The sequence below is a fragment of the Cynara cardunculus genome (assembly GCF_001531365.2).
Source record: "Cynara cardunculus var. scolymus isolate 2C chromosome LG 13, CcrdV1, whole genome shotgun sequence".
NCBI lineage: Eukaryota > Viridiplantae > Streptophyta > Magnoliopsida > Asterales > Asteraceae > Cynara > Cynara cardunculus.
The window spans coordinates 24489294-24501301 of NC_037540.1; the positions used below are offsets into that span (position 1 = coordinate 24489294).

Here is a 12008-nt window from a genome sequence, read left to right on the forward strand (position 1 = left end):
TTTTTTTAGTACTTTTGCAACAGTATCTTTAAGAAGATTTTATGATTTTCTATTGAAAATTTTTCCTCATTGCAGGTGGGTATATATATTAAGACCATTAAAGATGATTTATTACAATCACATAAATGGTATTGGGGTTTATTTTGTAATAATTATTATGACAAACTTTTTTATTACAATTAAAAGATGTTAAGACCATTAAAGATGATTTATTACAATCACATAAATGGTATTGAGGTTTATTTTTGAACTTTTAATTTACATAATTACATTTATTACAATCAAATAAATGATATTGAGGTTTATTTTTTAACTTTTAATTTACATGATTACATTTAAAGACTATTTATTACAATTAGTAGGCCTATATATATGAATATATGTTTAGTTATATGCATAAAAACAAGTTTTCTTAACATTTGTAGTAAAAGGTACGTTCTGTTGCTTAGATATTCTTAGATTTTAATGGAGTATCTAAAGTTGAAAGATTTGGAAGAAGATAATGAATGTTGGGCTATTAAGCTAAGAGTTTGCCGGTTGTGGGAGTCTTTGAATTCAAAAAAAAATGGAGAACTAATCAGCTTGGATATGGTCTTCATTGATGAAATGGTACGTCCCTTTTAATATCGATCAATGCATGTTCAAATGTTTTATACTAAGATATTCTATGTAGGAGCTTTATGATCACTTGCTTATTTTTCATTTAAATTTCAGGGAACCCTAATGGCTACAACAATTCGGAGGAATTTGGTGTCAAAGTTCAAGCATTTGTTGAAGGAGGGTTTGGTGTATACTGTTAAAAACTTTAAGGTGGTTGTGAATTCTGGAGCTTATAGGGTTGTTAATTCGAAGTTCAAGATCACGTTTACTCTTTTAACAACCATTAAGAGAGAAGATAACAATACACCTTCAATACGATGCACAGATTTCAATATATTAATGAGAAGACGGTTAACACTCGGGTGAATGATGACACTATTCTCACGGGTACGATCTTTTTAAAGTTTTTTACTTCTCCTTAATTTATCGTGTGGTGTTCCTTATTTTATTTCATTGCTTGCTACACCCGGTTGTTCTATTATAAAATATATGTATAGAGAATGTTGGGTGCATAACATAAATTGGTGATATGGAAACTGTTGGTGGGAGTTATACAAAAAGGGATCTTGAAATTATATCAGATTAGTAAGTTTGTTTGATACTTACATATACACTCACTTTTACCAATATTATTATATCATTCAAGTTGACATTCTGTCATCTATCTATGTGTAGCTCGGTTACTTGCAAAGTTACATTGTGGGGAGAACTTGGTGAGAAATTTATGGACGAACACCCGATTGACAATTGGAACTCCCCTTTGATTATTATCGTTACCTCAGTACGCATTAAAAAGTTCTGAGGTACTTCTAATTCTTGCCTAATTGTATATTTCTAGGTGCTCCTGTGATTAATAATAACATATATATCGTTTCTTGTGTTAATTTATAAGGTGTTATCAATTTCTCAACATCAAGTGCAAGCAATATATATGTTAATCTTCCTGACGAATATGTGTCGTCTTTGATTAGTAGGTTTGCAAGTGTATGTCCTCGGGTAAAACTTATGGACCCGGTTTGTGTGGTACCAAAAACAACTGAAGAGGAGATGTTTGATAATAGAATGAGTATCGAACAATTGTTAAGGGCTGACTTGAAAAACGAATCTAAGGTGCAATTTTTTCATCAGTTTTTTATGCCTCAACAAACTACAACAGGTTGTTATACAATTTTTGCTAATTACATATTTTAATCTTCTACATGTAGGGTTATTCTATAACTATCATGGGTGTCATTGACAAATTTGAAACTCATTACGGTTGGTTTTACTTAGCTTGCAAAGGATGTTGAAGAAGGGTTACACCAGTTGATGGTTTTTATAAATGTGGCCCTTGTGATATTGAATCAGACGTCACTTTTACATTGTTAGTTTCCAGTCTTTAAGATTTCTAATGTTCAAAGTCCATGTATTTGCTAACAATTTTTTTTGTTTTAAGGTACAAGCTGCATTTTGTTGTTAAAGACGATACCGGTATGACTACATGCGTTATTCTTCACAAGCTTTCTGAATGAATGGTGGGATCATCGGCAACTTAAACTGTTAAACAAAAGTGATCCGGATTCTGATGAGTTTCCTCGTGAAATCCTTCAACTTTGTGGTAAAAAATACATCTTCAAAATCGTTTTGACAGATTACAACATTAAACGGGGGAGTGACAAGTTTTTGGTTCATAATGTGTTTGAACCAAATGAAAATATGGAGAAATCATATTTGTCTACTGGCAGAGGAAAGGTCAGTTCATCTTTAACACTAAAAGATTATGTAGTCAATTTTTATACTGACCATAGGTGTGATGTAATTGAAAATAGAAAACATATGCGACCGCAAGTGGAACCACCAGCAAAGGAGTTTCAACAAAGGTAAAACACTTTTCGTGTTTCATTCTTAACTCATATTGTTCAATTAATTACATATAGACTCTAATGATATTGATATTGATTAACCCTACGAATTTCAATAGAATGATGCTTCGTTGCTTGATGAGTTGGATGATGAAATTGAAGATCAACAGTCTTCGGTCAGTATCTCCGCCACAAAACGAAGAAAGATTATCATTGATGATGAAAATGAGTCGAGTGGCGGTGCGACATCTTGATCCATGCTATTGAAAGTTTGATCTCATAAAACATCAATTGTTTTGAAAAATTCTATATGTTTGATGATTATATTAGGGTTTTGTTTCAAAAATCTTATTACTTCATATAATAAATCTATAATCTTTGATGATTCTAATTCGGATTTTTTTTTGAGGAGGATACATTGGTTCTTCGATACTTTTTCAAGATTCTTAGGTGGCATATGTGTAGTTGAGTGTTAAATAAGTTTAGAAATGGGTATTTATGAACACTAGGAATTGATACTTGCAGCTCTTGGGGACTGAGTTTTATGGCACCTACTTTTCCTATAGAGTTTGCTGGACAGAGAGTTCCAAAGAATTTATCACAAATGAAATTCACTCGAATGATGGGAAAAACGAGGAGTTTTTCTAAGGGTTACTCTTATGGGTTTGTTCCAGACTACCGTCATGCCGTTGAGACCATGGCTGATATTTCGTAGTTGAAGCATATGCTCATTCGTTATTCACTTTTGTTTGGTTAAGGTATAAAAACACTGTTACAAGCCCCTTAAAGCCATAATTCAATCTTCTTGTAAACTACAAAGTTGTAGTAGATAAATAGATATTTTTATAGGTGTATCGTACACCTCAATTAGAACAATGAGTGATTTTATATAAATTTTGTAAACAGTCTAAACTTTCTATTCATTTCCAACAACAATGAATTCTATCAATTGTAACCAACCTACTCTAAACCATTGTAGTCCTTCCCAATAACCAACTTCATCAAAATATTTAATAGGTTCAAAAAGGAACCTTTGCCAAAAAATCAACAAATCTTCATCTTCATTCTACACAACATCTAGACGCAAATGCAAGCCTCTAATCCAACCTTTATTTTTACGTAACCATTAGAAGTACAATATCACGGCTAGAAGTATTAGAAAAGAAGTTAAGAAATCATATTAATATAAAAAAGATACCAGATAGCATATCTCGATATGCCCATGTCCTACAGTTAGTGTACCAAGGATCCTGATCTCATATATAGAATGTCAAAGCAGTTTGTAATATGACAAACAGAGAAAATAATACCCGTAATGCTACTTCATATGTGATAATGCGCAATTAAAAAACCATTTGAAGGCTTTAATGAAAATAAGACCACATGAAAATGACATGGATGAGCAAACAAATAAGTGAATAAGGCTGATTTTATTAGTAGCATAATTTTTTTTAAGAAATGGTCAAATACATGGACTACTTGGTGATGAGATAAGACAAAAACACACACCATGGTGAATTAGGATTTAGGAAATCGTTTCTATTGATATCAAATTGATTTTTCTAATACAATCAAAATGCATTTAGTTCTTATTTCATCTTCTACTATAAATATACAAAAGATTTACAACCTTTATCTTAAATTTTTTGATTTAGATTAAATGAAAATGATATTATTAATATGAATATAATCAACATAGTAAAGTGATTAGATTTTTTTAATCTCAATATATCATAAAATGCTGAAAAAGATCAAGAATTATAATGATAATCACATTATAATTAAATTCAAATAATATCTTTAAATGATCTCTCTTCCTTCTCCATTCTCCTATTTCCAGTCTCTTCCCAATCTCTTCCCAGTCTCTGGTTGTCACAATCTTCCCACCCTCTCTCCATCTCCATCAAGGTATGTATTATGTTCCCGCAATTTTAAACAATGAATCTTATGGTAACTTTGTCACGATCTTCCCNCATCAAGGTATGTATTATGTTCCCGCAATTTTAAACAATGAATCTTATGGTAACTTTGTCACGATCTTCCCACCCTCTCTCCATCTCCATCAAGGCATGTATTAAGTTCCCGCAATTTTAAAAAATGAATCTTATGGTAACTTTGTCATGACCTTCCCACCCTCTCTCCATCTCCATCAAGGTATGTATTATGTTCCCGTAATTCTAAAAAATGAATCTTATGGTAACTTTTCCACAACCAGTATATTAATTGAAACACATGCACTCGTAGTTAAATACACACACATTCATAAACGACATAAGCAATTTACGACTCTTAGGCTTGTATCAAAATCACCTTAGAGATGGCACATGATGCATTTTATATTATCTTGCCAACAATCATAGAAATATATCATGCAAATAGTGAAGGTAATTAACATGTTAACCATGAAATCTCATAAATCATATGTGATGTATCACTATTACAGACTCTTTTAACATGAGATACTTGACTGTCTATTTTCTCTACCAACTAGAATCATGTCTTTGTTATTAAAATGAATAAACAAGAAAACATACTACATTTGGGGATTTATGCGACTTAAGAAACATGGTATGGATATTCAAAGGAAGATACAAATAGAGAAATATAACTGGAAACCATTATCACAATAGACCAGAGATGTCAAAGCCACATCCAATCTAAGATCAAGTCATATACTCTTATATCCATCTTTTGCTCCTAAAAAATAAATCCTTGAAATAATGATAAGCTACATATGTGTATGCCCGCAAAAATGTATGGTATCATGATGTTTAGCACACATCGTGTTGGAACCCAGATTCTCTTAATATCAGAAAACACAGTTGAATGAATATGAATGGAATAAAAATAGTGTAACTGAAAGGTCAAACGAAGTATTCAGTAACGATAAGAACACAATATATAACTTTGAATACGTTGGATGCTTTTATTATATGAGAAGAAAACAATAAGAAACTCTCAATCTAATTTGTATTCTCACAAGTTTTGGCCATAGTCTAAGTCGGCACTATCAGGTATTTGTAACCTGAGGAGGATGCCTCCTTATATATGCCTAAGCTAAACATAATTTGCTAGAATCTTGGCTTGAATCTCTGAGCGATTATTCCGCATCCTTATCGTTGTCAACCCTTGAATAGTGGAGCGGACTAAGTCAAGCCGCCTTGATTCTGGTATACGCTTGCGTGAATGTCTGAACTAAGCGCGCTTTCCATGAAGGTAGGACACACAGAGGCTCTGCATGTACTATGCAGAGGTTCCGTGTCTGGAGTGTAGCTCTGTACCAAGCACTTAAGCTTTTTGGCGCTTAAGGCTTGATCTTCCACGGAATAGAGCGTGGGCTCTGTATGTGAGACGCTTGGCTCTTTGAGTAAGAGCTCTGTCTCTTGATCTCTTCTGCATGAGAGCTCTTAGTCCAGACAGCTTCAAAAGACTAAGTGCTACTGTCTAGAGTAAGAGGCTTTTTACTTACACTTTTACAAGATGGGGTCTAACACATCGTACATTTTCAAGAAGCAACTTTTAAAGTAAATAACAAAAATTATAAATAAGGCCCATCAACACACCTAATAACCATAAAATTAGGTTTCATTGTCTTTAACCATTAGATATAAAATGCTCTCCTCATATGGTAATACATATTATTTAGGGAATTTTTATTTCAGCCTATTCACATATATGTACATATTCTTAGTTAAAGTACAAATGATATACTAACCGTTACATATTTAAAGAAAGTAGAGTAGACTCATTGTAGGACAATTTTGATAGAAATCATATGGATTTATTCTAAAGAGTCACAGTTTGTCACTATAGGGATTGTCTTAATTTTTAGTTTGATTGTCGTATGAACTTATGCTTCATTTTGAGATTATTATTTTTTGCAAGTGTCATCTAATTATACTCATTTCGACTTTAGATTATAGATCCTATATATAATAAGATGTTAATAATAATGTTTATTAAAGGTAATGGAACTTGCTAATGAAGAACGTAACATTCGACGACGACTTGCATATATGGCACGTTATGGGAGACGAGAAAGGTTGACATTCAAACGTGCTACTAGATCATCTGATGCACACCAATATGTGTATGCATTGAATATTTTGAGAAAAGAGATATTCAAGCATGCAAGATTCCAAAGAAAAATTTCCATCATTAATAAGCGATTCAAGACCCATCCACACTTGAAATTTGCATATATGGATACATTTATCACATCAATGCTCATACATTGGAACTCTAATGGTATGTAAGTTGTTTTAAGATAATTTCTGATTCACATTATGAATGCAATTTGATGACCATTTCATGCACAAATTACTAATGTTTCAAGTAATATTTTTTTATCTTCCATAATATTAATGCTTAGTATAAGCAACTTATGCAGCAAAGACATTCAATATAATTAAAGAAAGATGAATTTCTGATGCCATCACAAATATATCTACAAGTCCGATACTTAACAATGACAAGGGTGATGGCACGCAAATTATTTTGATAAATATTTTATCTATACATTATAAAATTTTAAAGTAAATAATTCATCTATGTTTACAACAATATCAGGTCCGAGTGGTTCAAGGCTCTCAAATTCAGGTTCCTACACTTATGTGCAACGCAACAAATCTAAGGACCAAGGTAAATGATGTTATTATCCTTTGTTACAATCATTTCCTATAGTCGTGTATATCAATACTAATTCCAAACTACATGGACTTTCAACTATTAGTGCCACTTGCGATTCCATGGAACTTCGGGAAGCCAAATCATAAATGCAAATATTGTGGCACCATTATATGGTATGAAGAACGAAACCAAAAGACCAACAAAACCTCTGATCCAACATTCATATTTTGTTGTTCAGAAGGTCGTGTAAGATTTCCGTTACTTCCGCAGCCACCAAGGACACTTCAAAATCTTCTCGCCCCCACATTTGGAAGTAAAGGTGTAGCTTTTCGTAGAGAAATACGAACATATAATTCTATGTTCGCATTGACATCACTCGGATGCCGAATTGATTCTACTATTAATCACGTGAAAGGGCCATATGTTTATAGAGTGAATGGACAAAATTTACATCGAATTGGATCTCTATTGCCTATAACTGGCAAAAGGCCTCAATTTTCCCAACTCTATATCTATGACACCAAGAATGAAATGACCAATAGGGTGATGCAATGCAAAGGCAGTTTGGCCATACCGATCTCAATTCAGAGATAGCACAAGAACTATCTGAAATGTTAGAAGAGCACAACATTTTAGTAAAGTTGTTTCACATGGCTAGAGATCGATATCGTTCAGATCCTGATTCTGCTTTTCGCTTACGAATCAACCAAAGTCGTAAAAGGGATGGTCGTCAATATAATATGCCCACCACTGAAGAAGTTGTTGGTTTAATAGTTGGTGATCGTAGTGAAGAAAAATTTGAGCGTGATATCATTGTTGAACATTGTACAAATGGTTTTCAATGCATTACAGATCTACATCAAAGTTTCATGTCCATGACATACCCTTTGATACACCCTTACGGGGAAGATGGGTATTGAGAAAATATTCAACTACAAAACATGACTGGATCTTCCAGCAAAAGACAATTTGTCATGATGAGATAATATTATTGCTTTAGATTACAACAAAGGGTACATGAAGGCCACACTTTACTACACTCTGGACGATTGCTTCAACAATATATTGTAGATGCTTATATGGCAATTGAAGAAGGTCATTTTAGGTGGATATGTAACAATCAAGAACAGTTACGAACTGACTTATATTATGGATTAATGGATGTTGTACACCACGGAGATACAGATAGTAAGAAATTGGGTAGATCAATTATATTACCATCCACTCATACTGGCGAATCTCGATATAGAATCCAGAATTACCAAGACGCTATGGCACTTTGTAAGTGGGCTGGATATCCAAATCTATTTCTGACATTTACATGCAACCCAAATGGCCAGAGATAACAAACACACTCGACATGGTACATCAAAAGGATGATCCAAATAGAGTAGATATTGTATGCAGAGTGTTTGAGATGAAGCTTAAACAGTTGATGCTAGACATGAAAACTACCAAAATACTTGGTAGCATAATCGCCTGTAAGTTAAATAACACAAAACAATTTTTTTTGTTGGAAATATGCATACCATTAACAACTAAATGTGGTTTCATGATTTTTCAGGTATTTATACTATCGAGTTCCAAAAGAGAGGCTTGCCGCATGCACATATATTATTATTTTTGGATTCCAAATCCAAAATCCCGTCGGCTGAACATATCGATAGAATCATTACTACAAAGATTCTAGATGCAAATATTGATCCTAGTGGTGTTAACGCTGTGAACAAATTTATGATTCATGGTCCATGTGGAGATCTCTACCCATCATCCCCACGTATGGTGCAAGGTATTTGTTCCAAAAATATCCCTAAGAAATTTATTTGACAAACATCAATCGACTTAGATGGATTTTCAGTATACAGGAGAAGAGATACAGGTGCTTATGTTACCAAAAAAAACCCATCAATTGGACAACAGGTACGTTTTTCCTCACAATAGAAATTTGATTGTGAAGTTTGATGCCTACATCAATGTCGAAGTTTGCAATCATTCAAGAGCAGTAAAATATCTCTTCAAATATATTCACAAAGAATTTGATAGAGCAACTGCTACATTTCACTCGATAGATACAAGTCTTGAAAGRGATGAAATTAAAACATATTTAGATTGCAGATACATATCTGCATCTGAAGCATGTTGGCGTATCTTCCAATTCAATATCCATTATAGATATCCATCAGTTGAGCGATTACCTTTTCATCTACCTGGTGAACATATGATTACATTTAAAGAGAACACTAATCTTGAGGCAGTTATTGCAAGACCAGGTGTTGGGAAAACTAAGTTCACCGAATGGTTTGATACAAACAAAAAATAAGAAGATGCTCGACAATTGATTTATTCATCATTCCCAACGGAATGGGTTTAGAATTCTAAGGACAAGGTGTGTACTAGACGCAAAAAGGGCATTTCAATCGGTAGGACGTACTTCACTCATCCATCTGCTGGAGAAAGATTTTACATGTGTATACTATTAAACTTTGTCAAAGGATGCACTTCATTTGAAGACATACGCACAGTAGATGGATTTATGCTCCCTACTTACAAGGGAGCATGTTATGCACACGAATTATTAGATGATGATAGTGAATGGATTGATTGTTTGGAAGAAGCATCAAGTTGTGCTACTGGATACGAGTTACGACATTTGTTTGTGACAATCCTCACCCATTGTCAGGTTTCAGACACTCTTCGTTTATGGAATACACATTATGAAATACTCTCCAAAGATATAGCTATCATATAGCACAAACGGATCAAGGTCAACAACTTGAAATTGACTGCCTCAGAACTTGAAGCATATACTTTGTTCGAAATAGAGTCAACCATGGTGAAAATAGGGAAGAGTTTGAAAGAAATTGATGGAATGCCACTTCCAAATCAACAATTACTACTCGAGTTACGAAATAGGTTGGTAAATGAAGAACTCGACTACAATCGTGAAGATTTCAGAGTTGTTCATGATACCAATTTCCCGTTGCTCAACCAATGTCAAAGCGAGGCTTATGAAGTTATTATGGATTCTGTTTACGAAAATCGTGGTCACTTGATATTCATCCATGGTCGTGCTGGGAACAGGGAAAACATTTCTTTGGAAAATAGTTGTTGCAAGACTTAGATCTGAGGGAAAAATTGTATTACTTGTAGCCTCTTCTGGTATCGCAACATTGTTATTGCCAAATGGGAGGACTACTCATTCTAGATTCCGTATACCTTTAGATGTAACTGCAAAATCAACATGTGAGATCCGTCATGGCACACAATTAGCTGAATTGCTTCAAAACAATTCTTTGATTATTTGGGATGAGGCTCCTATGGCACACATATATTGCTTTGAAGCTTTAGACAAGAGTCTACACAACATACTAAGCACCCGTTATGAAGATAGCAAATCAAGGCCATTTGGTGGTCTAACAGTCGTTTGTGGTGGTGATTTTCGTCAAATCTTGCTAGTCATTCCTAGAGGTACTCAATTGGATATTGTTAATGCATCACTTAATTCTTCATATTTGTGGCCTTTGTTTCGAGTGTACGAGCTTAACCAAAACATGCGCCTTCTACATAAAAGTGTGTCTCCCTCTTAAGTCCTTCACATCAAAACATTTGATGATTGGATGTTACAAATAGGCGATGGATCGTATTATGATAATTTTGAGGATGAAATGCTCAAGCTTCCTTCAGACATTTGTTTAGAACAATCTGAACACCCGATACAATCCATACTTGAAGCAGTTTATCCCTCACTATTGGATAATTACAAAGATCCTTCGTATCTTACAGAAAGAGCTATTTTAACTCCAAAAAATGATATGGTGCAAGAATTAAATGAATGCATCGTGGATATAATACCGGGAGAAGGAAGGACATACCTTAGTTCTGACAATGTTTGCAAAGGCAATGTGCAATCTAATGATGAACACCTTCTTTATCCAACTGAATTTCTAAGTAGTTTGAGATTTTGGTAGGATACCAAATCATGACATTCATCTTAAGGTTGGTGCTCCAGTTTTGCTTTTGCGTAACATTAATCAAACAGAAGGGTTGTGTAATGGAACACGATTGATTGTCACATTACTTAGGAAATGGTCTGTTAGAGAAGATATAATTTCTGGAAGTCATACAGGCAAGGATGTTACAATCCCAAGAATCATAATGTCACCAAGCGACTCAAAATGGCCATTCAAGCTTAATCGCCGCCAAATACCATTAGCACCATGATTCACCATGACAATAAATAAGAGTCAAGGCCAATCGCTTAAACATGTTGGACTTTTCCTCCCAAAACAAGTAAATCCTAAACTTTGTTCCTATTACATTTTTTATATTACATGGTTTACAATATAATCAACCATAATCCTCATCATGATTTTTCATAGGTTTTTACACATGGACAACTATATGTTGTGGTGTCTCGAGTTACATCACGTGAAGGGCTAATCGTACTTAATGCTGATGAAGAAAGTGAGGATCATAACATGATAAACAATATAGTTTATCATGAAGTTTTTAACAACGTCTCTCCAGCCAATTACAATTGAATAATGGTAAAAATCTATGAAACTTATTATAAATTCTTTGAATATTTATATTATTTCATTTACTCATTTTTTTCAACGGTAATTAATATTAACTAATATTGTTTGTTTTTCAGTTGCTAAAACCTTGAAGTTAAATTATAATGCAAGATGCACATTTTAATTTTGGTATTCACTTGGATTATTCGAATAACACTTCATGTCATATAATTTAATTTTGTTTTTTTAAGTTTTTCATCACTACACTTTCAATGTTATTTTGGTGATTGGTATTACATGATTTAAATAGAATTGTATACGTGTGTATTTATATTCTTATAATAAAATTAGTTATATCATAGTTCTCTATGATAATCAAATATTATTGTACATGGTTAATAAAGATAATATATGATTTTTA

At 33.4% G+C, this 12008-nt stretch overlaps 2 protein-coding genes across 2 annotated transcripts; both read left to right on the forward strand.

Moving 5' to 3' along the window:
- The first annotated feature begins 465 nt into the window (after nt 1-465).
- LOC112524911 lies at nt 466-2695 on the forward strand. Its single transcript, XM_025134856.1, has 6 exons — nt 466-609; nt 715-863; nt 2036-2070; nt 2231-2331; nt 2409-2459; nt 2561-2695. The coding sequence occupies exons 1-6, from the start codon at nt 466-468 to the stop codon at nt 2693-2695; spliced, it is 615 nt and encodes a 204-aa protein (XP_024990624.1).
- A 7205-nt stretch (nt 2696-9900) lies between these two features.
- Nucleotides 9901-11291, forward strand: LOC112524912 (ATP-dependent DNA helicase pif1-like). Its single transcript, XM_025134857.1, has 4 exons — nt 9901-10174; nt 10221-10538; nt 10701-10967; nt 11080-11291. Exons 1-4 carry the CDS (start codon nt 9901-9903, stop codon nt 11289-11291), a joined length of 1071 nt encoding a protein of 356 aa, XP_024990625.1.
- The last annotated feature ends 717 nt before the right edge of the window (nt 11292-12008 follow it).